Source organism: Ctenopharyngodon idella, chromosome 3 (assembly GCF_019924925.1).
Source record: "Ctenopharyngodon idella isolate HZGC_01 chromosome 3, HZGC01, whole genome shotgun sequence".
In the NCBI taxonomy this organism is placed as follows: domain Eukaryota; kingdom Metazoa; phylum Chordata; class Actinopteri; order Cypriniformes; family Xenocyprididae; genus Ctenopharyngodon; species Ctenopharyngodon idella.
This window is the reverse complement of record NC_067222.1, coordinates 5378786-5403928: the sequence shown is the minus strand read 5'-3', so window position 1 is coordinate 5403928 and position 25143 is coordinate 5378786. Positions and strand designations below refer to the sequence as shown.

General features: G+C 38.7%; 2 protein-coding genes across 6 annotated transcripts; both read left to right on the top strand.

Annotated features, from left to right (window-relative positions):
* The first annotated feature begins 227 nt into the window (after nt 1–227).
* LOC127509665 (uncharacterized) lies at nt 228–17001 on the top strand. Of its 3 annotated transcripts, XR_007929339.1 has the most exons (9): nt 228–3413; nt 6286–6420; nt 6537–6620; nt 6986–7084; nt 7214–7294; nt 7715–7810; nt 13458–13556; nt 15238–15254; nt 16285–17001. XR_007929339.1 is itself a non-coding variant. In XM_051888547.1 (8 exons), exons 2-8 carry the CDS (start codon nt 6614–6616, stop codon nt 16387–16389), a joined length of 504 nt encoding a protein of 167 aa, XP_051744507.1. In that variant the 5' UTR covers nt 6272–6420; nt 6537–6613; the 3' UTR covers nt 16390–17001. The 3 variants fall into 3 exon arrangements, 1 of the variants encoding a protein (XP_051744507.1); XR_007929340.1 differs by lacking the exon at nt 15238–15254; XM_051888547.1 differs by lacking the exon at nt 228–3413 and having other exon boundaries at nt 6272–6420.
* A 1592-nt stretch (nt 17002–18593) lies between these two features.
* LOC127508432 (histone acetyltransferase p300-like) lies at nt 18594–24936 on the top strand. 3 transcript variants are annotated; one of them, XM_051886331.1, is made up of 5 exons: nt 18594–18736; nt 23633–23707; nt 23926–24025; nt 24135–24252; nt 24379–24936. In XM_051886331.1, the coding sequence occupies exons 1-5, from the start codon at nt 18691–18693 to the stop codon at nt 24466–24468; spliced, it is 429 nt and encodes a 142-aa protein (XP_051742291.1). In that variant the 5' UTR covers nt 18594–18690; the 3' UTR covers nt 24469–24936. The 3 variants fall into 3 exon arrangements, with proteins under 3 accessions (XP_051742291.1, XP_051742289.1, XP_051742292.1); XM_051886329.1 differs by lacking the exon at nt 18594–18736 and adding an exon at nt 20960–21145; XM_051886332.1 differs by lacking the exon at nt 18594–18736 and adding an exon at nt 21795–21939.
* The last annotated feature ends 207 nt before the right edge of the window (nt 24937–25143 follow it).

Below are 25143 nucleotides of genomic sequence, written 5' to 3'. Positions count from 1 at the left end.
CGCCTGATACGAAGTTACCCATTTGAAGAATCGACAGATCCATCAATCATCACAGCAATTGTTTGTTACAGCCCTAAATACAAGAAATTCCTTCTTTATTTCTTTGCGGCCAAACATACATGTGTGTTGGCTCTTTTGCCTCAGGCTGCCCATCGCGGCGTTGCCAAGCCAACATCAAAGTTTGTTTACGAACTTTATCTTCTAGTTATTATTTTTCTTCTTAGTCAGAGGATGATCTGTAGTCTTCCCAACTCATCGTAAGTTTCACTTTCCTCTAAAATCTTCTATGGAAATTCACTTCAATTTGTTCTTCTACATCAGCTACTGAACCATCTCTTTCTAATTGTGTTCTGGGCTTCCCACTTGCCCATCTGTTTTTTTTTAAACATCCTGAAAGTCTTCTACACCATCACACAAATCTGCAGTATTGTCTGGAAGAATCACATTTGCAGTGTGGATTTCTCCACGTTCTCCTTCCTCAAAAGTCTCATTGTCATTTGTTTCAGGAATTTGCTTTTCAAGAGTCCTATTATGCTCTTTTCCATGACAATTTTTTCAAAAGTTTCAAACTCACTTTCCGTCTCTCTATTCGTTTCATCATTCAGATTTGATACAGAAAAATGCATGTTATGATCGTCATCATAATGGGTACCTCTCTGATGTTGGGTCACAGGCCTATTCATGGAGGGCGGTAGGTCTTGAGATCCTAACCGTCTGCCCAATAGGCAGTAAGTGATCTCTGAATGATTCTTGTATGACCCATCCCACTCTCCGGCTTGACCATATATACGGGCAAATCTTGGTATTTATTCACCACCACATACTGCAATTGATTCCATCTACTCTGCAGTTTATGCTTTCCACGAAGACCAAGATTCTCCACCAACATGCTGTCACCTTTTGTAAACGTCGGGTTTCTCACTACTTTTTAGTAAGCTTTTCTTATGTGCACTTTAGTCTCTGTTTCTTCTGCAAGATCATAGGCTCATTTCAAATCTCTTTTCAGTCCTTCTACATATTCAGAATGAATTAATCTCTCTTCCTCAATCTCAAAACAAAAATCCACCAGTAGCCTAGCCTCCCTAAACAAACATGAGGTGATATAGTAAAATTCCGGTGAATGGCGTCACTCTTCGTACTATTGTATGCATGTACAAGTTGACTCACACAACAACTCTACTGCTGTTTTTGTGTAGTGTTTACAGTTCCTAACATCGACTGCAACGTTCTATTGAAACATTCTGGCTGATAGAATGTTGTTCAGGATTTACAAATCCTTAAACTTCAAGAGTTCTTGGATCACTCTTCCTTCAAAATCCTGACCCTGATCTGAATCGATTCAGGCTAGTAATTCTAAGCCAACACCTTGGCTACAGTGACTGCTTTTTGATCATTGGTAGGATATGCTTGTGCATTTCTACTAAAGTGATCTTTGACAACCAGCATATTACTGAACCCTGCTGTATTGGTCTCCAGTGTCAGAAAGTTGATTCACCAGTTCCATAGGACCCCCAGAAGTTTTCTATTGCAATGGTGCTGTACAAGTACACGGGCAGCTTCCATGAAACACAATGGCCACAATTTTTCACACAATTTTCTACCTTCTGTGCCATCCGCGGCCAGTAGACCCTGTCCCCTGATCAGACTTGTGATGCATTCCAATCCCAAATGGCCAAATCATCATGTAAAGCTTTAATCACTTGTAACCAGAACTTGTCAGGTAACACTAACTGAAATGTTTAATACATCCTTCACAACTGTGTGCATAATCCATCCTTGAATCTCAGCTTCTTACTCTCACATTTCATTAATGTTACCTCTTGAGGATACTGACTCAGAATAGATAGTTTTGCATTCACAAACTTCTTTACCATTCCTGTGACATCATCCATGTCTTGGGCATTCCTCAAATCACCTCTAGTGAATTGTTCCAACTGCCCCATTCCAAGATTAGCTGCAAAAGCGTAGAGCTTGGGAATACCTTCTGCAGGCACTACTAACCTGTGAACTAGTCTCTCTGCATTAGCTGAGTTTCCCAACTGGATACAATTGCATATTTCACCTCAACCTCTGAAAGAGTGTGTGAGTTATTTCAAAGCCTTGATAGTAGATCCGCATCAATGTTTGTATGACCAGGACGATACTTTACCTCAAAATCATAAGTCGCCAAGGCTGCAAGCCATCTATGCCCATTGGCATTGAGCTTTCCAGTTGTCAACACATAAGTGAGTGGAATGTTATCCCTCACAACAGTAAATTTCACACCATACAAACAGTCGTGATATTTCTCCACCACCCACCCACTTAATAGAGAGAAATTCAAGCTGATGGATATGCTACTTCTGTTCAGCAGCACTGAGCGCTGAGGTAGCGAATGCAACTGGATGTAACCCCTCAGGTTACACCTTATTCAACACAGACCCCAGCCCTTTCAAGCTGCAAGACCCTTGTGGGATCAGAGAACGCTAATACTGGTGCATGAGTCAAACAGTCAGTGATCTTATGGAAGGCTTAAGTGCAGGAATCAGTCCATCTAGAACCAAATGTTTCTGACTTGTCATGATATGTCTGATCAGAGAGAGACTTTTGTTTCTTTCCTTTCCTAACCGGAGGATACCCCTTGGTAAGCTCAGTCAAAGGCTTAACTATAGCAGAGTAGTTCACCACAAACATCTCTGAGTACATTTATTCACAGTACATTTTAATCTAACTTTATCAAGTTCTGAATACAAACTTTATTTAAATCTGAAACCTGTAACAGATTCCCACATGGGCTACAATTCAAAGTTCACCACAATTAGTTTTCTACAAGCTGAGGTATATACAGTGTTAATATGAGGAAGGTGCACCGTGTCATACACACAAATACAAAAGACCATCATGGTGACACACATGACTCTAAAATAATGCAATAGGCATTATTTAAGCAACATAAGATGATAGATGATAATATGACTTGTTCTCAAAAAGGGTATTAAAACAAGTGAGCAAATTTGGACACTCAATGTGCCGTGTCATTCAAGCGTGGCCCCTTTGTTCTCTTTTTGTTTGACCTGCAAAGTTGCCTCACACATCACAAATACAGAAAAATGGCAGTCAGTGCATCTGTTTCAAACTTGGGTGAATTAGTAGTGTTTTCTGACACGTGCATGTATTTTGTGGTTCTATGAACAAATTATTTCAGAATCACACCGCTGATGCACTGTAATACTGTACATAAACAACATATATGAGATGGAAAGGGTGTCTTTAACTCTTGTGATGTGTTTTTTTTTTTGTTTTTTTTTTTTTTCTTCCAGTTCTGTTTAAATTTGCCTTGAACAGAAGTATGAATTATGTGGGGTTTGAAGGTGTCATGATTATAATCTTCTATGTAGCGGCGCTTCTATTCAAACTCATCTATATTATTTTCTGTAAGTATTAACATCTTATTCATCAATTTCAAATGTCAAAACATTAATGATAGGATATAACAATTTCTTGATGAGATCACAGTACTTCACAATGACAGGTTTTGTTAGGTTTGATCGCTTTCTCCCTCCTTTGTTTTTGTTTTCTTTCTTTCTTGTGGCCACTGTGCTCAGCTGATTGCACTTCTTTCTCATTTTTTCCTTGTTTTCTTTGCTATTTATTCCTTTGTCTTTTCTCTTTTTTTGCCAGTGTTTGCTCACAGCTGCTTGGTCAGTTCAGTCTGATTTTGTTATTTTTAATTTTTTTTTTTTTTTTTTTTTTTTTTTTGTTCTCTGGTGTTGTGGTTATGTGCTTCCAACTTTGATTTGTAATTCCACCATGCCTGGTCTTGACCTTCTTGCTCATCTCAGTCATTTAATTTTCCATTCCTGCAGCTGTAAGCATATTTATTGGCTGATTAAAACTGAGCCACGCTTATCTGTGGATGCCTTGGTGAAACGGGTCACTGAATTTTCCAGCTGACTCAGGCATCTCTAGCTTTCTGACCACGAGTTGGTGTCTCAGTGCATCAGACCATCCTTCCAGTCTTCTTGAGTCACGAGTGGATAATCCTCCAGTTTTTGCCGGTGAGCCCACTCAGTGTCATTTGTTGTCTAATTCAGTGGACAGACCTACGCATCGGAAAGATCTAAAGTGGCATTCATCATCTCCTTACTGGCCTGAAGAACTTTATCTTTGATTGGGGTGCCACCATCAAGGTTTTGATTAGTTCACTTTCAAATGAAAATTAACCCAAGATTTACTTACCCTCAAGCCATCCTAGGTATATATGACTTTCTTCTTTCTGATGAAAGTAATCAACTTTCTTCGTACGTTGATTACAGAAGGCTGTCTGGCAGAAGCTAAATATTTTACTTGTTAAATATGGATATTTCTTTTTACATAAACGCATCGCTTTGCTTCAGAAGGCCTTTATTAACCCCCCGGAGCCATGTGGAGTACACGTTTATGATGGATGGATGTGGATGGAGGCATTTTCTTTAGCTCATACTAGTGACCCCCTGTTCACTACCATTATAAAGCTTGGATGTGTCAGGATATTTATTAAAATATCTTCGATTGTGAACTTGTCAATGACATGCTGAGAGACATGATAAATAAATTCTTCTTTGTGTACTTGGACAACACTGTAATCTATTCTTGTTCCTTCAGGTGCACATCCAGCACATCAGGCAAGTGCTGCAATAGATGCTAGAGAAACAGTTACTTGTCAAAAGAGAAGAAGTGCATTTTTCATGCCCAGTCAGTTCCGTTTCTTGGGGACCATTATTTCAGTGGTAGGGATTTGCATGGACCCTGCAAAGGTAAAGGCCATTTCTAACTGGCCAACATCTGGCTCTCGTAAAGATCTTCAGCAGTTTCTGGGATTTGTCAGGGTTTTTTTTTCTGCATTTCATCAGGAATTTTAGTCAGGTGACTTAAAAATCATTTGGTCTTTGTCTATGCAAGAGGCATTTGCTAAGCTCAAATCCAAATTTTCATCTGCTCCCATTCTTGTTACTCCAGAGCTATCCTTTCATTTTTCGGTGGAAGTGGAGGCCTCAGAGGTTGGTGTTGGAGTGGGCCTGTCTCAACTATCCCATCGTGATAAGAAGCTTTATCATTGAGCTTATTATTCACACCGTTTGTCTCCCGCAGAATGGAATTAAAACATTGGCAATCGAGAGCTTCTGGCAGTCCGTCTGGTCTTGGAGGAGTGGCATCACTGGCTGGAGGTAGCGGCTGTTCCATTTGTGGTGTGGACTGACCACAGGAACCTGGTATATATTCGATATGCTAAACACTTGAATTCCAGACAGGCCTTTTTGGTGTTGTTCTTCAAGCACTTCAACTTTTTGCTGTCTTACAGACTAGGTGCCAAAAATAGCAAGCCCAACATATTGTTCTGAATTTGATGCCAGCCTCACTCTATCTAGTGGCAATTCTGTTGTCCTTACGAAGGTAGATCGCTTTTCTAAGGCGATACACTCCATCGCCCTTCCCAAACCTTGCTCTGGAGATGGCCTGGGTGGTCACTGACCATGTCTTCTGTAATTTTTTTCTTCTGGAGGATGTGGTCTTTGACGGGCCCCAGTTTGTTTCCCATTTTTGGAGGGAGTTCTGTCAGCAGATTGGAGCCTCCACAGGTTTGTCGTCAGGCTTCCATCCTCAGGTCAACGGCCATACTGAAAGTGCAAACGAGGCTCTCAAGTGGATCTTTCAATGCCTGGCCTCCCCTAACCCATCCCCCTGGAGTCAGCAACTGACATAGATAGAGTATACCCACAACTCCTTGCTGGTGCCCGTTCATGTGCTGCCTGGGTTATCAACCTCCTTTGTTTTCTTCCCAGGGGGCTGAGGCTGCTGTTCTCTCGATTCTGACTTTTATTCAGTGTTGTTGCCATACCTGGAGGAGGGCCAGGGAGGCTTTGATCCAGACCAGGGAATCCAGAATTTATAACATTTACATTTTATACTTTATTGAGCTGTCCTCAATAAAGAGCTGCCCTCAATAAATTGAATCTTTACTTTCACTTGCGGGTATTTACATCTTTTACTTTCAAAATGCAAATGGGTGTCAGTATTTCTTTCATATTGTCTACATTGTTTTTGATGTGTGTAAAATTAATGTTTCGATGGCTGTTTGTAAAGCTTTTCACCTGCATGTCCCTGTGAGTTTATGACTTTGATGTGTGTTATTCATGTTTATATCATATTCAAGGGGAAATGGTGAATGATTGTGTGAACTGAGTTCAGTACTTGTTTATCATGACTTTAATTTAAAATCAGATCAAACATTTGGATTATTTTATTAATTTTTGTTTTCTTATACAGTGTTGGCTAAATTCAGTGGGAAGTTAAGTGAACGGATAATTTCTATATTTGATATTTTGGCTGGTATAAGCTTTGATACTCTACCTTCAATACAATTCATCATCCTGTTTTATGCCTTTGGATCTGCCAGAGGAGGTAAATGCACCTTTATGAACTATAGATTCATTTATGAGTGCAAGAAATCAGTATCTGTTGATGTCTGTCAGTAAAGTCCAGTATCTTTATTAATATAATCACTCTTCTGTTCCCAGGAAACTTCATTGTTGTAGTTTTACCAGTATTTCTCATAGTGACTAGATACAATTGGGATGAAACATGTGGTGAAAAGATGGGCTGTAAGTATTTGAATTATGATCTAATTCCAGATGTAAACACACAAATCATGACATCATAATGTGACCCATACATGATTCAAAATGCTTGTATCTCTTTCATTTTTATTTAGTAATTAATTTAAAAAATATTCATTTCTTATCTTTGATTATTTTGAATATATTTGTAGTTTCACACACTAAATCTGTTATCACTTGTTGTGGACATCTGTGAGATGTTTTATATTATGTTTGATGTTCAGTGTATCATCTTGATTTTACAGTATCATCTTGATTTTTTTTTTTATTTTTTTTTTTTATCATCCAGTTAGTATTTCAAACCCAGATATATATGCACTTTTTCTATGAATATAAACCATGTTTTTCAGGTTCACCTTCAGTCAGGAGATCCATGTGGATAATTCTCATGTTATTAGTCAATGTTGTAATGGTTTATTTCTACAGCATAACTCTGGAAAATGAAAAAGGTATGAAAATACAAACAATGCTGTAACAATTGTGAGTTACAAAAGTTACCGAAGAGCTTTGTCAATGAACAGGCACTTTAAAGAAACTGTTACTGTGATAATGAAGTTGATGTGTTTGTTCATGTTCAGATCGTAATGGATGGGCCTGTACGATTGCGTTTCTTCAGTTACTCTGGGCAGTTATAAACTTCGCATGGTCATTTAATTGTGGTAGAGTATTAATCACCTGCATCTCACACTGATGTTTTTACCCGGTCTAGTTTATTCTTTTCACTCCCTTTTATTTTTCTCTTCTGAAGAGAGTTTGAGTGTCAGCATTTACCATCCCAGCAACGCTTTATTTTGAATCTCTTTTGAGGTCAATCTGTGTGAAACATGTTATGTGGGTGTATTTGTGTGTTTGTATATGCAAATATGTTACATTAATGTCAGGTTTTAATCAACATTATCAAATAATATATTTGAAAAACAGACTGGTGAGGATTTAAAATGATGTGGGGATCATTTTGAAGTAATTCTGATATAATTCATTTTTCTCCTGTTATGTACTGTTCCTGTATCTCTGTAATGGTTAATGTGGACTCATTTCCTCTAAATGATGATATTAAACTGTATTATTTGATCTTACAGAATTGCACCGTGTTGTACCCGTGTATCTGTTTGGATCAGTTGGTGTTGTTTTACTGAACTCCATTACACTGATGACAGAACTGATACTGAAAACAGGTGAGCGAACACAACACTTCAACACCATACATTTCAGTCTGAATACAGTAATATATTTACATAACCTATAACCCACAAAGCATGTGGTATATAAAAACCGAACAGTGAAATTACTTAAATGAAATGACCTTTTTTCACTCGAATAATAATGAAAGTTCATTGTATTTAAAAGAAAAAAGTTGCATGAACTCAATTTCATTGTAGTAAGCTGAACTTGATTGAGTTGAGTTGCAAGCAGATTTCTAATTTCCAGCATGCTTTGCGTCAGACTGTAATAAATAAATAAATGTTGAAATTAAGTGTTATTTTGTGTTTTCGATTAACATAGGGAGACATTAGTGTTTAATGTTGTGTTATGTTGGGATTTACAGGGGGTTCTGTTATGTTAGTTCTCTTTCGAAAGGGAACTCGCACTGCGTCCTAGAACGCAACTGGGGAATGCCCTCGCATGGCCGGTGTCTGAAACAATCTGTCCAATCACTACAATCCTACTGGCTGGCGACAGCCTATGACGTAATTCAGGTGTAACCAGGAAGTATAAAAGGGGAACCTGGAGAATATGTCATCCTCTTTTCGTCTTCAGGCACTGTTTGTCTGTAGCGATCTGTTCAAGGTAAGACAATTGTTTACTATGGCTGAGAAACGTTTCAAGCTCTGTGCTAATCCGTGTCCTGGATATTTGACACTGGAGGATACACACGACTTGTGCGTTCATTGTCTGGGCGAAGAGCATGCACGCTCTGTTCTCGAGGAAGCAGTTTGCGTGCACTGCAAGCGTCTTCCTATGAGGACGCTCCGCTCTCATCTGTCCATCTTCTTGAGAGAGGAAGAACAGTCACCTGTGCCTGGCGGCTTGGGCCCCGCTCGTGCTGAGGCAGAGAGGCGGCTTAAGTCGTGGGGTTCACAGGTGTAGCTCGCCGAACGCTTTGAGAGGGGTGTCACTGTCTCTCGTGATTTGGCGGCTCGCGAGAGTTATCTGCTCGAGGAGGATGCCATTTCTCTTGCATCATCCGGTTCAGCAGACAGTGCTCTTTTGGCTCCTAGCCAAAATGAAGAGCAGTCGATGGCCGAGGCTGGCGATGAAAGTGTTAGATCTGAGCCATCCTGCCCCGCGTATGAGGAGCTGCTCAACGTGATGGGGCGCACTTCAGATAGATTAAAGCTGTCGTGGGAGCGCGTTCAGGAAGAGACTGTTCGTGGTAGATTGGACGAACGTTATCTTTCTGGCCACCGTCGTGCAGCCCCTGTGAGCCTTCCATTCCTTCCCGATCTCCATTCTGAGATCGAGAAAGCATGGAAGAACCTGTATTCAGTCCGCATCCATCGGCATGGGCATGCGAATTATGCCAATGTTGAGGGGTTGCGTGAGCATGGATATGTGGCGATGCCTCCCATTGACGAGACGTTTGCGAACTATCTTGTCATCTCTTAAAGCTCCGGCTCTGCCTACTACACCACTTAAGACCACCTCGCGTCTGAATGGCAGAGCATACGTGGCGGCGGATCAGGCTGGTGCTTCACTGCATTCCATGGCAGTGCTTCAAGCTTACCAGACTGGTCTGCTGAAAGATTTAGACCAGGGTCAGGGTCTCTCACCTGAGGCGGTAGCTGAGTTGCCCCACACCACAGACCTGGCTCTCTGTGCCACTAAGCAGTAGATCGATGGCGGCAATGGTGGCAACGGAGAGACACCTGTGGGTGAACTTGGCAGATATCGGGGAGAAAGAGAAGGGCACTAAACTTTTGGCACTTTCGTCGAGGCGGTGGTTAGAAAGTTCAAAGAGGCGAGGGCGCGCTCAGCAGCATTTAAATTTGGTTTACTGTACCAGTCTGAATCTATGCCCAGACAGCCGGGGGGACCTGGCCCATCCTGGTCTGAGGTCTAGCGTCACCACTCGGGCCCCTTCTCCTCAGAGGAGCAGGTCGCAGAGAAGGTGAGAAGTTAGGAAGAAGCAGGATCTTAGGGAAGTTATACAGCGCAGGCGTTCTGAACGGCAGTAAGTATTTCTTCCCTTTCTGAGGGTTTGCACACTCTACCACCTCCTCTTCTTCTGTCCCTCTGTTCCCTTCGTCCCCACAGGCGCTTCTACATCGGTCCTGAGGCTGGGTCGATGATGAGTATGTTCCCTGAGCTAGAACTTTTTTGACGGTCCGGTCCAGGTTCGAAGAGAAACACAGCCTTTAGACTGCATGAGTATGGCAGGCCACTTTTACATTTATAAGTTGGCTCTTTTTTCTCTGTATGTCTCAGGTTGAGTTTTTTGTAGGTAGCCTCTATTTTATTAGAGCCGTTGCTTTTGCATTGACCTCAAAGCTCCCTGATTAAGGCTTTTTGGGGGGATTATATATTTTTAATGAGGTAATTATAATTTTAGGGGCTTTTTACTAGGGCCCTGGAGCTCCCCTTTAAGTGAAGGTTGGTCGTGACACCTTTTATAATTCCTACTCTCTTATGATCTTGATTTGTAGGTTTTATTGGGGTTTTTCAGAATGAATTTTTTTTTGTGTGTGGCAAGCCATTTTTATGGTTAACACTTTTTCTGGAGTCACCTTCCTGGTTGAACTCCAGCAAAGCTCACGATTTAAGTAGCTGGCTGTCCTTAAAGAATTTTGGCCTCCTTGCTAACCTTCCCTTAGGTTGTAGTGAAGTGGTTTCCTCTCATTTTGAGAGTCTAAGGCGATATGATGAAACCTCCTGCTCCCCTGAGCTCCAGATGTACAATGACTTCAGGTATGGCCGTTCTCTTACATCACCCTGTGATGCGTGTTGGTTTTCTTTTGCTTCCGCCCTGTCTAGGGTTCGGAATGCGCTGTAATGCGCCGGCATTTTTCTATTATCGCCGCTCTTTAGGCCACAGGTGTTTTACCTGTTCGAACATACCTGCCTCCTCTTGCCATAAGAGTCGCTAGGTTGGGTTTTTTGTTCTTGTTACCTTTCGAAGTCATGCTAGGTGTGTCGGCCGTACCATTGGGCCGCCCTTATTTCTGGCCTAGGCGTATTTAGGAATACATCTGTCTGACAGAGGCAGGTTTTGCTGTTGCTTTCCGTCTCCTGGCCTGCAGTGGTTAGAGTAGGCCTTTTTCTGCGAGAAAAGGCCTCTCCGGCCCTTATACTGCGGCTGGTGATCCTTGTATGCCTCCTCTATGCTAGAGTTGTCTCCGGCCGGGGCCCGCCCTCTGCATTGGGCAATAAATGCGAGTAGCAGGCTCTCGTAACTTCCCTTTTTTCAAGGTGAGTTTGTGGCCTCCTCTATTTCGGCCTTGGTGAACGTTGCTCCTGTTAATATTAGAGTAGATTAATATTAATATTAGAGTAATATTAGAGTAGATGCGATATGTTGAGCCTCAGTTCCCTTTGGTGTGTGGCATAAATTAGACACTTAGGATCCTGCAAGGCTAGCAGGATCCTATCAGGCCTCCTCATTTAGCCCGGCTGCATGTTTTACTCCCCTTGCTTTAAGGGTTTAAAGCTATTTGCTAGGTATTTAGCCCGTGTTGGCAATGCCAACGAGTATTACAAGCCTGCTTAGCCCTGGTGGCTTTTTTTCTCTTGAGTTGACTGCTTTTGAGTCGTTGGCCCTCAGGGGCCTCCTTGTTGGCTATCCTTTTGGTATCCAATATCAGGTCGCTAGGCTCTCTCTGGTTCTCTGGTCTGTGTTTGGTTGTAGGCTCCCTTCTGAGCCTCCCAGCCATCTGCTTGGCTTGGGCTTACTCGTCTCGGTTGAGTCTGTTTACTCCCCTCTAGTAGGGATGCCCGTCTCTTTCCGGTAAGGAGTGGTTTCTGCCTTTCTGCAGTCCCTCTCATTTGGCTGCCCTTCGTGGGTTTTAAGTAAGGGACTCTGTTCAATGAACAGACAGGTTGCTGGTGGACTAGGCCTCTTTTTGGGCTAGGTTGGCCTCCCTGGTGGCTCCAGGGGTTGACTCTTGTCCCCCTGAATGTGACTGGCCAGAGCTCTTCTCGAGCTTTCTGGCCTGACTCCCCCCTTTGAGGCTTCAGCTCGGCTTTGGTTGTAGAGAGTTTTGTCACTGACAGCCTGGTGTGACCAGAAGGAGTTGAGTGCTTGGCTTTTCTAGCCTCTTTTTCTCAGCCATATGGCATGCACTCCTCTCTGCATGACGGCGTGGGTATTTCGTTCCCCAGTTGCGTTCTAGGACGCAGTGCGAGTTCCCTTTCGAAAGGGAACGTCTCGGGTTACGACTGTAACCCTGGTTCCCTGAGAACAGGGAACGAAACACTGCATCTCGTTGCCATGCCTCCATTGTGCCTGCTGTCAGTCCCTTCAGACGAAAAGCGGATGACATGTTCTCCAGGTGCCCCTTTTATACTTCCTGGTTACACCTGAGTTACGTCATAGGCTGTCGCTGGCCAATAGGATTGTCGTGATTGGACAGATTGTTTCAGACACCGGCCACGTGAGGGCATTCCCCAGTTGCATTCTAGGACGCAATGTCTCGTTCCCTGTTCAGGGAACCAGGGTTACAGTCGTAACCTGAGACGTTTTGTAGGGTTACCATTGTAGTGAAGAGTAGAGCCTGTGGTTACTCCTGTGCACCACACTGGCCTTGCTCCGCCTCCACAGCTCTCGGCCACGCCCCACTTGTCTCAAAAATTTTAAGTTCTACTAACTTAAAGGGTTCACCCAAAAATGAAAATAATGTCATTTATTACTCACCCCTTATGCCGTTCCACACCCGTAAGACCTGCGTTAATCTTGGGAGCGCAAATTAAGATATTTTTGTTGAAGTCCGATGGCTCAGTGAGTCCTGCATAGCCAGCAATGACATTTCCTCTCTCAAAATACATTAATGTACTAAAAACATATTAAAATCAGTTAATGTGAGTACAGTGGTTCAATATTAATATTATAAAGCAACAAGAATATTTTTTGTGCACCAAAAAAAACAAAATAACGACTTATACAGTGATGGCCGATTTTAAAACACTGCTTCATGAAGCTTCTGAGCATTATGAATCTTTTGTGTCGAATCAGCGGTTCGGAGCACCAAAGTCACGTGATTTCAGCAGTTTGGAGTTTTGACACGCGATCCGAATAATGATTCAACACAAAAGATTCATAATGCTCCGAAGCTTAATGAAGCAGTGTTTTGAAATCGGCCACCACTATATAAGCCGTTATTTTGTTTTTTTGGCGCACAAAAAATATTCTCGTCCCTTTATAATATTAATATTGAACCACTGTACTCGCATGAACTGATTTAAATATGTTTTTAGTACATTAATGGATTTTGAGAGAAGTGTTATTGCTGGCTATGCAGGCCTCACTGAACCATCAGATTTAAACAGAAATATCTTGATTTGTGTTCCGAAGATGAACGAAGGTCTTACAGGTGTGGAACGACATGAGGGTGAGTAATAAATTATATTATTTTCATTTTGGGGTGAACTAACCCTTTAAAGAAATGAGTTAGTTTCCTTAAATGTTTTGAGTATTCTGAACTTATTGAGTTTTACAGTGTACATAAACATATTTTATTCTTAACTGAGTACAGGTAATACTGAAGTTAATTTGATCAAATTATTCTCATCTGAAATTGAAGCAAAAATATTTCACACAAACATAAGACAATCAGCTGATGTGATTACATTTAAATAGATTTATTTAATTTTCTAATATGTTATCCTCAGTGAATGGTTATGGTGCAGTTGGAGATCTGAGAGTCATCGTCTTTTCCTCTGAATTCATCTTCACTTTATTTCTGATGATTTTACTGGTATTTGAGCCATGTGAGTACAAAATGAATTTTATTAAAATACAATTAGACTGATTACATTCACTTCATATGTGTTAGCATCCCTCTTATTTGTTTATGGGGTCTTCATTTGAAAATATGACACATATGAGACCAATCTGTCTGTCTTTTGGATGTCACTTACAGGAAATAAATGATCAATTATGTATCTTGATTCATGAATCTCACACATAGACTGTGACATGTTTATTGACTTTGAGCAGCTGTTTGACTGAACTGAGAGACTCAAACACACTTGAGCTTCAGTTTGATTCACTGAGAGCAGCTCAGTTTATACAGATGAAGTAAATAACATTATATTACTCATTCACAATCATTTAAAGGTGCGATAGAATGGAAAACAGTATTTACCTTGGCATAGTTGAATAATAAGTGTTCTGTACATGGAAATGACATACCGTGGGCCTCCAAACACCATTATTTCCTCCTTCATATGTAAATCTTGTGCGTGCAAAAGACCACTGAAAAACAGGCGAATCTCAACATAACAATGACTGTTGCGTAACAGTAGGGATCATTATTATTTATGCCCCCCAAAATTTGCATATAACAGTCCATATTCTAGGCAAGGCAGTATTAATGTCTTGGAGCTGCACAGCCGAATCATCATACGTTCTTCAGGTATTGTGAAACAAGCAAGCAAGCAAGGACAATATTGAAAATGGCAGATGGATCGATAACTGTTCATGATCCATGATATCATGATATATTTAGTGATATTTGTAAATTGTCTTTCTAAATATTTTGTTAGCATGTTGCTAATGTACTGTTAAATGTGGTTAAAGTTACCATTGTTTCTTACTGTATTCACAGAGACCAGAGCCATGTCGTTCATTTTCATTTTTAACCCGAAAACACTTGCAGTCTGTATAATTCATAAACACATCTTCGTTCTTATTGAGTCTCTCCAACAGTGTGTAGCTTTAGCCATGTTAGCCGTGCAGCACGCTATCAAACTCATTTAGGATCGAATGTTAGCAAACATCCACAAAATACATGCCATACCTACGTGATCTGATATGCTGCATCACGAACAGTTCGTAATGATCCATTTTGAGAGTTGTATTTGCTGTGTGAACTTCTGTATTATTTATGCAATGTATTATGGAGTCGCAAGCTTGGGGCGAGCACGAGTTAATTTGCATTTAAAGGTACAGCACCAAATCAGTGCTTTTTTTTTTTTTTTCTCCCACACCAAATAAAGGCAGTTAAAACACGGTATAATAAAAAAAAATCTATGGGGTATTTTGAGCTGAAACTTCACAGACACATTCCGGGGATACCTTACACTTTTACATCTTGTGAAATGGCCATGCTATGGCACCTTTAAATACTGTTTATTGTGGTCATTAAAGACATGGAGATTTTCTATTGTTTTTATGAAGATTATTACTCATGACTTCATTCATCTAGCCCTCTAAACACTCACACTGTGCTCAGATACTGAACACACCATTAAATTCATTCAGATGTCTAGCCCTTATATTTGAAGCTCAAGGTCAGTTAATGATGTTTTAATTTATTTTTGTCTAGTTAGACCCATGAATCATCTGTTATACATAGTGATCGGATTTGGCAAAACACATCAGACTATGTAAATAATCCTGTAAGTCTTGTTTCCTTCACTGTCTTTAAACTTACATGGATCGAAACAGGTCTGCAGTCCCCCCAGGTTAGTATCATATTTGCTGAATTGACCTGCAACATCTGGAAGCTTTTCATTTCTTATTACAGTGCATTCAGTCATTTTATCTTGTATCTTTGGCCAATATGACATTATACTTGATGCTGAATCCACATTGATATATCAGTATAAAGAAAAAAGCGAGTATTAGGTGTCTTTGTAGAAATATGTTAAGACTGAAAACAGGTAGATGTAGTGCACTACTTTCTCAATAGAAAAAAACAAAAACAAGTGTGTAATGGTGGACACTTTATTCACTCAATGGTCACAAGAAGTGAAATCGGAAACACTGCTAAAACTAGCGAGTGAAATGTCCATTTGATTAGAAACATAATTTCCTTCAGCTTTTAAAAATGAAGAATGCTTCTGTGTAGTAAAAAGAGTTGTGTTTTGTATGAGAGGAGATGATGCTTCATACACTATAAAGTAGTGCGTAGTACATAATTTGAAATGCAGCTATTGACCTCTTGTCCTGTAATAATGAGCTGATTATATATAAATCAGGTGTATTAGATAAGTGAGACATGACATCTAAAATGTTCAGTGCTTGAGACTCAGGGTACATTTACATGACAACGATGTACTAAAAACTTTTTTTCCCACTTACAGGCGACAATGTGTCAAAACGATCCCTGTTCACACGGATCCGTGAAAATGCTGTATTATTCATGCCGGGCCAGTAGTTGGCAATGTTACTTTGTAAAGAAACACAATATGCTGTAAATTGGACACATAATATGCACACTCATGACATCACTGTTTTCACAAATTCACAATTTTTAATTTACATGATACGATAATATGATAATTGTTCTCAAAATCTTTGAAAAAAAAAAAATCATTTTTAGGCCCCCAAAAAGCCATTGTCATGTAAATGAATGGCCAAAATGGATAAAAAGTTTTCCATTTTTAGAAAACTGTGTCATGTAAACAGCCCTTCAGTGCAGGACCAGGGCTGAGAAATACTGCTGTAGATGTTGTTGAAATTACATTTTAAAATGTCTTATCCTTATCCCAGAATGCAGCCAAGTCTGATGAAACTCAAGACAATGGATCACACCAGGAGCAGGACACAACAGAAACACATGAAATGAACTCTCTTGATGAAGGACAATCAGCTTGATTCAAGGGAATCACAAACCTATGCAACAATGAGAGAAAAAGCCTATTTATTCAAAAACACTGAGTGTTTGCTCAAATTTCTGTGTGCATTGACAGCAATTTAAGATCATATTCTTCATTTTAAATTATGCTATTCAAAAAAGTGTTGTTGCTTTTTAAACAAAAATATGCAGGGTGTATTTAGCGTGTCATATGGTAGCACGTTTCTGTTTACAGCTGTCACTGAATACTAAATAGAGAGTGGAAACTCATTTTACAATGTGCCTCTTACAGGTTGTGCAATATATCTCACAAGAAAATGTCATTATGTTCATCTCATCTCACAAAAAGTTTTTGTTATGTTCATCTCATCTCACTTGCACAAAGACATTCAGTATTCCTCAAAATCAATAGAATTTTGTGCAAACCTGTAATAATTAACTATTGAATTACACAAATATACTTTATGTATTTAATCTCACTTTATTAACCAATGTTTTTGCTGCTGACCTTGAATGATCTAATTCAACCTGTTGTGTAATATGCATAAGAATTGAATTACTGCCTTATTGTTTGAAGTGTTTGGCTAATATATTAAGAATGTATTAAAAAGAGCTTTGCTGGATAAAGCATGTATTAGCCTACCCCTGAATGATGTGTTGCAAGACTAGACACAAGAGACAGCAAAGGAGAAGAGTCCTAGAACAAAGAGGTGAATGCCTTTATAGGAGGGGAATTCCAAAAAGAAGATGACCTCAAGAGGTCAGATTGTCTATAAAGGCTGAAGTGTAAAGATTACGGCAGATGCTGCTTCGTGACCACCTGAAGAGCTTCTCCGGCACCAGAACCATTGCTGATAATGCCTTGACTGAAGAACTTCTTGATATTTATACTTTATTTAATACTTGTAGATAAAGACTTCTATGGGGTGGGTGAATCTACCATTGACTTGAGCACTGAAATAGTTTGTGGCAGGATACCTGGCGGTGTTGCCGTACTATGTTTTATGCACAAAAAGTTTGATCAGCTATTTAATGTGGTCAGACTGGATGTTGACTGTGCTATAGTTTTGAGTTCAGTTGTGGTGGGAAAAAAAATCATCATTCTGAACATCTATACACCCTATGAGAGTTCCCAGAATGAAGAAAATATCTTAACAGGTTGGCTTGTGTCATGTTGGTTGTTCAGGATAATGCTTCCACATGTTTTCTTTATTGTGGGTGATATGAATGCAGATGTTTCTGACGATAGTCCTTTATTTGCCAATCATTTAATGCAGTTTTGCTCTGATAATGGGTGGATTCTCTCCAGTAAAGTGTATTGACCTGTTAATAGCTACACTTACATTAGTGAGGCGTGGCACACAACTTAATGGCACAGCTGATGCACATGATTCTTTAGAGGCCATGAGGATTAATTATGAATTTGCCACTACTGATCATGTGTCTTTTTCTTTATCTATAAATCTGGACAATTTACCTACTCTTTTGTCTGTGTGTAGGGAAAATAGACTGGTCTAATTTGACTGAGAAGGATGTTAAAATACACTGTGTTTAGTCTGACACTTTGTTGAGTAATATTGATTTAGCAAAAGACGCAGCAGTATGCTGAGATATTAACTGTAAGAACCTGCAACATGCTATTGAGTTGTGTTCCTTGTATGAGGAGCACATACAAGGAACTTCAAGCAGGCCTCTGTACAAGATCAAGATGTATAAAGCCAAGCCAGGTTGGAATAAATATGCTAAAGAGCTTCATGCTGACGCTAGAAAGGCTTTTAAAGCTTGGGTAGGTAGACATAAACATGGTCCCTTATTTGAATATAAGAAACGGGCAAATGCAAATTTTAAATATGCCCTATGTTTCATTAAGAGGAATGAAAATACAGTGAGGTCTGACTCACTTGCAAGGAAACTGCAAAATAATAATCCAAATGATGACCATGCATGTCCTTAATAAGGTTTTGATTGAATACCAAACCTGAAATCAATTCGCATGCTATTTCACTATAGAGAGAACAGTAGAAGTAGCCTATTTTGACATGCTGATTTGATTATTTCCTCTCGGATTGATCAGTTTCAGTGTGATCATACAGTTAAATTTATCGCGGTGAAGTGTTTATATGTCTACATTTCATTAATAATAATCTGACTCGACTCAGCACCTGCATGCGCATTTTTAAAGTGAAAGTAAGAATGAATACGTGAAAGGAAGCGTTTAGTCTGCCGCATTTCACGGCCAGCACCGGATCCGTTAGCAAGGATATTCTCATTTCTGGCTATTGACATTATCGTTTTGTTTAATTTGCATAGGCTATTTGGAGATGCCGAACTGCGTTTTAATGTTAGCACTGCTGATGATCACTGATGGTAAGTATTTATTTATGCTAGCTGCTATTCAGGGGAGACAGATACAGGGAGGAACAGCTGCCATATCTTTAACTCGTCGAGATGAAAAATGTATTATAAACGACAGGATTCATTTAGTTCTTTATTCAATTGCTTCTTATTATTATTCTATTAGGCTATTGTTAAAGGAAATTATAATAATCCACACAAACGCACTTGTTTTCCTTGTGTTTACGCTGGAAGGCGCAAGCCCCCACAAATCGATCAAAAACATTCGGTATAGGCTATAGGGTGCTTCTCAAACGGAATGCTGCATCCTAGTGAGGCCGTGTCCGTCCAGTCTTTCAGAGGCTTGTAGGTTAGCCCTTACGGAACAAAAATATATGGAAATACTGCAAAATATAATGTGATGTATTACACAATACATTTCCAAATATGGGCTTAAATATCAACATACTGAGGTGACAAATTTGCTAAATACTTTCCCAGTTAACAGGACATTTTTATGTTCTTGGAATGTTACAAATCGACGTTGCTAGACTGTTTGATTGTTAATCAAAATTAAGTTGAAAGAACGTTTCAGGAACATCATACCTTATAAAACACGTTCCTCTAACTTCAAGAAAACTGGACATTTTTTTACTTTCCCAGAACCAACACTGGATATTTGGAGAACGTTCTTATAACAAAATTCTGCTATGACATTATATATTTCTCTATATGTGTTTATACTGCATGAGTAAATATATCTGCAATATATTTATACACATGCAGTACCATATCTGTTCACAGTAGATTATTTTCACATATTTTTCAATATATGAAAAGCAGCAGTTCCTTACGTATTATTCAATATATTGTAATATATTAACACAATATATTATTCTGTATATTTTAAAATATACCATTTAATTATTTAATATATTGATCATTCATATATAGGGAAATGTATTTTCGTAAGGGAGAGTCCTCCTCAGCATTAAACACTAGAATGAGACGGACTATGGCACACATGTTCCCGTCCCCGCGGTTGTCACAAAAATACTATTAAAACAAAAATATTTTGTATTAAAAGTATTAAATTAACTGGATTTTTTTATTAATGCTGTAAATGACTAAGTCTACAGTCTCCCAGTGGCTTACATTTTTGGCAATTTACATCATAACAAAAGATAACATTTAGAGGCCTCGTCTCCAGAAAAAATATTTTTGTCTTACTTTTCTTAGTGAACTAGACAAGCTCATGGCCGACTTGTTTTCCATCAGTCCTTTTTTTTTTTTTTTTGTGAACTGGAATATGTGCAAAGAATTTTGGGTGACTAAAGGTTGAGAAGGATACACTTGATGCATCCTTCAAAACAAGCTGAATGAAGGCTGCCTTATAAGGATCCTTCAAATTGAGACAGTCTTCTGGGTTTTGACATCATGGCTGCAGAACTATATTGAGGAGGTATACAATAAAATTATAGTTGTTGATTATTTATCTAAACATTTAATACAGCTTATGTATACATATTGTACTTGGTTTTGAAGTTTAAAACAAATAAAATGATACATTAATTGTGTATAATAATTCCAGTTATATGCTTTTCTCACTTTAAAAGTGATTCTGGTGAAAACATGCACAGTTTTATCCAATGAGCAATAGCTTTCCAATAGATGATGATTAGATTTCTATTTACAGCTCTTATTATGATTTATTTCTCTTATTTATTAATCTAGTTCACGATCATGAGGAAAGTTTTTGGTATTTCTGCTCCCTGTGTTTCTTAAATAGTCTGTGTGTAAACCAGATGCTGGTTTATTTTAATAAAGCAAACATGCTGGGATCTTTACGTGTTCCATAATGTACAGGTAACTAGTAGTTGCTTTAATCTAATCTTATATTGTTTGCTGTGTTGTGCCTTTTGTTTTTCTCAGGAAGTATTTCATGGTCAAGTGATTTAACTGGATTTACAACATTGTTCTTAAACAAAAGGTAGATCTGCCATTAACGCATGAACACAGTTTGTAGGAATTTTTGGGTTTCAAGGAGCACCAATATAAATGCTTGTTCATGATGATGATGATGATCTCTGTATGTACCCATTTACTCACACACACACACATTTGATTGCTTTTATTTGGATCTGAAAGACATTACAATGAAAACAAGATCCAAATACTCTGGGAAGGGTCTTTGGCAAGGTGACAGATCTACAATTTATGGCTCACATACTTGTACAGGTTCAAAACAAAACAATGAAATTATACCAGATTCATCAGATGAGAGATATAGAGATATAGTTGAGTTCTTCACTGATGAAATCGCCAAAGGAAACTTCTCTCTCAGACTGAAGAGTGTCAGAACTGAGGATAAAGGAGTTTACATGTGTCAAGTGTTTGCTGGAGGACTTTCAGCCAATGCAACTGTGGTACTGGAGAGACTGGGTGAGTGAGAGATAAATTATAAAGTTGTCATGTTTTGTAAAATGGAACTTTTAATGACTGCAGTTATAATTGTGATTTTTCTCTGTAGTTTATAAGCACATTTTTACAATACAAAAGCATCTTAAAAGTACCTTACAGTGTATAAGTAAACTTAAATAGCCAAAATAGACTGTAACAAACTCATTTTCATTAATTACTGTTTTCTTAATACATGAAAGTGAAAACATTCAATACTATTATATTTTTACATTTCTAGTGGGGTAAATGTTTTCTTACATATAGGTGACTCGTGTAAGTTAATATTTTCAGTATTTAATTTTCCTTGAATAATGTGTAAAAATAGCATGCCTAATTCTCATCATTGCTTTGTGTATCAAAAACTGAGAGAAATAATTAATATGCATTGAATTTCAAAGATTTCATTATTTTCCCCTATGATTGTGATTAAAAAATATTAGCATTGTGTTACTGCCTGAAGCAAAATGTGGAAAAAAATAAAAACAGCAAATAGACTTTCTTCATGCATATCAGACAGACTATTTTATCCCTTTAGTAGAGCAGATGTTCTGTGATTCACATGTTCTACTGTGAACGTCAAAAGAAAAAAATAAATAAATAATTACGGCAGTGATTTACGCTCCACCCCACATTTGTCACGGGGTGTTTAGGTTAGGGACTCACAAACTCCCACAGTAGAGTCTCTGAACAGAAGCGAAAGTTCTATCGGTTCTCCTGCTGCTCACTGTCAACAAAATGGACATTCCCTTTGAAGAGGAAATGTTGCAAAACTGCAAGTACACCCTGAGAATGATTTGAAAGAGTTTAAGTCGTTATTTTACCACGGTTTTGTTAGGAGAGATAAAATGTCGATTACAACCCAGTTTACTCCCTTAGGCTATGTAGTTTCGAGTTTAATGTGATATATACGCAATAGGAACGAAACTGTACCATCTTTATAAAGTAAAATGAATTCGTAACATCCGCCGACAAGAATGCCTAATGTACATTTTTATTTCGGTGAAGCCACTTCCGGGATCTTTTTCTGAATTCGATTTCGAACCCAGAATTGCGTTCTGTGGGCGTTTCGTTCTAGTTAAGCTAAAATGGTTAAGGTTTAGCCTAAATGTGGTTCTTCTTCTTCTTCTTCTTCTTCTTCTTCTTCTTCTTCCTCTCTCTCTCTCTCTCTCTCTCTCTGTCTTTGTGTGTGTGTGTGTGTGATTCACTTTGTTTCTTGAATACATTTGATTTTATATTATTACGTTGTTGATTTAGAATAAATTCAGTATTTGATTTAAATATACTTTGATGTTATATATTCTGATATTTTGATATTAATGATTTAAATTTCCTCTTATTTCTGACCTAATCAGGTGACCATATAAAATGACTAATTGATCGTAGTATAGGAGGACTCTGATGAAGGTTATTAGCCGCAACATGTCGGTATGTGGTTGTATGTGATTCCCCCCCCCCCCCCCCCCCCCATTATAAAGCCATGAGTAGATAAAGGCTTTTTACATTTTAATCTTTGGCCTTATATGTTTGACCTTGGCCTAATCTAATGAGCACCGAGATATGAAGATGTTTACCCCAGTACTCTTTGCACTTCTTTAAATATTTTCTTTCATTAGTTTCTCAGGCTTGCATTAACATTAGCAGCCAGTTGGTGGCCCTTCATAGCGCTTCACTAGGTCCACAGAGGTGGAGCTGGACTGGGTCATGTAGGTCTAGGGAGGAGGAGCTGGAGGTCCAGCTAAACCCATGTTCTGCTGTTACCACCACTTAGAAATCACAGCTGACTTTACATTTAAGCACAACCACAGTGACAAATAGCCTAGACATATCTTTACACAGAGCAGACCTAAATTTAAGGCAAAACGACCATTAGAGATGTAACCTACACTGCATTCTGGGAAGTGAGTGGGTGTTGCAATGCTGGAAAATAATACATCTTTGCTTTTATTTTGGATGCTGTAAGTAACTTTAACAATCAAAAACTTTTAAGTCTTATTTGTATCAAATATTAAGCCTATTATTTAAGTGGTAAATTGTTTTAATCCAGTGAATATTAACAAATAGTTTGCATATTAATTGTCTGCTGGGCATTTTAAATTTATAAGCATTACTATATTATATAATTATATAATTATTATTACAACTTTTGAAATGTTTTTGCAGTGTGTACAACTTGTCAAACAAAGAACCAATGTAAAGTCTTCTTAAAGTCTTTAAAACCCATAGAAATCACTTTCTAATAACTAACTAATATTTAAAAACATCTGTAAATGCATAACTGATCACTAGAACCGCAGCATTGCTCATGGACATTAAAAACTGCTTGACTGACAAAAACTGGAAAGCACCGGGGCCTGTTTTCATATGGACTTAGGCTAATTCAGTTTTATATATAGTTGTGAATCAATCACGTATTTATTTATTTATTTATATATTTATTTATTTGAATGTAATTTGTTCTGCTGTTTACAGTGACACTGAGCTCTCCTGACACTGACATTCAGGCTCCTCTGTCCAGTCAGCCAGCTGCGCCCGCCATCAACAACGGCATGTACAATATTCATCATTAACCTTGTCAAAAACCTCATCTTGCATGATATTGATTATAGTGAAAATAAAACTGCACACAAGTGCATCAGGGTTTTCTTGTCAATAAGTAAATACAATTTGTCTGATCATTTCAGTGAACATAATGGGAAAAAGAAAGATATCTAGTGACTTGGAGATGCTACTTTTAATCCTCCGAAATGTTTAATCCTCCACAGGGAATCTCTCTGCATCTGTACCGCTGTCGGTCCCTGGCATGAAGAAGCCCTGGCACGAGGACGTCACTCAGGACCTGAGGAATCACCTAGTGCACAAGCTGTGAGTCCAAGAGGAGCAGACTCACATCATGTCGTCATAATAATGGGTGTCTTTGGTTGTTTTTGAGCAATTTTTAGCCCCTGTGACCTTTTGAATGCTGCTCCTGCAGGGTTCAAGCCATATTCCCGACCCCAGACCCTGCAGCACTGCTGGACAGACGCATGGAGAACTTGGTCGCTTACGCATGTGAAGTGGAAGGAACCTTCTTTGAGTCTGCTGACAGTAGGGTAAAGCACCTGAACTTGCTACATTTCAACCTTTTTTATTCATTTGTTTGTTTGCCTTTATTTAAATGAGAAAAGCTGTTCTGTGTTTTTGGCCCATGTTTTTATATCCAAACGTCTTGTGTTCAGGCTGAATATTACCACTTGCTGGCTGAGAAGATCTATAAGATCCAGAAGGAGCTGGAGGAGAAGAGAAGGTCCAGACTATCATGCCCATAAGCACTCAGGATCCTTAACAGCCTGATGCTACGGGACCTGAACAAGCCATCGACAGCCACATTAGTTTGGGGCCAAATCAGTCATGTGACAGGCAGAATTTATGTGACATGCATGATCTAATTTGAGTGTATAATAGCAGGCAGGGTGTGTAACTTCAAGAGAGCAAACATACATATGTGTTCCTCTTGATTTATGTTGTTTCCATGCTTATTTTATCATTTTTCTTATGTATATAATGTACATACATATATATTCTATTCTTTACATTACTTTTCTGATTGTTTTTTGCTCTTTATACTGTATATTGTTGTTTAATGTTATATGAAGGTTTTCAGGATCACAGGATGATGTTGTGAAGCAGTAATTCTCTGTATTCTTTGCTTGATATAATAAAACATCAAGTCAGATGAAGTCAAACTGAGCATTGAGAAAGATGCAACTAACGTTAATAAACATTTTTTACCATCACTTGGTCTCCTGATTCCTCTGTGCTTGGGCTGATAGAAGAGTTGACTGTTCCCTATAGCTTTGGATAAACATTTTCTAAACATGTTTTTCCTGCAATAATTGTATTAAACACTTGTTAGCATTATTATTGTTGTGAATAGATGTCATTCACATATGTTCATTTGAATGATTTATTTCTCCACAGAATGAAGCAAAAGAAAAGAGAAA

Bases quoted from the DNA above. Each gene is read 5' to 3' on its own strand.
- LOC127509665 (XM_051888547.1), top strand. The intron at 7,295-7,714 runs GTAGAGTATTAA...TTGATCTTACAG, and splicing joins CGCATGGTCATTTAATTGTG to AATTGCACCGTGTTGTACCC. The intron at 7,811-13,457 runs GTGAGCGAACAC...TGTTATCCTCAG, and splicing joins AGAACTGATACTGAAAACAG to TGAATGGTTATGGTGCAGTT.
- LOC127508432 (XM_051886329.1), top strand. From the start codon at position 21,085: ATGTGTCAAGTGTTTGCTGGAGGACTTTCAGCCAATGCAACTGTGGTA. The intron at 23,708-23,925 runs GCATGTACAATA...AATCCTCCACAG, and splicing joins TGCGCCCGCCATCAACAACG to GGAATCTCTCTGCATCTGTA. The intron at 24,026-24,134 runs GTGAGTCCAAGA...CTGCTCCTGCAG, and splicing joins AATCACCTAGTGCACAAGCT to GGTTCAAGCCATATTCCCGA.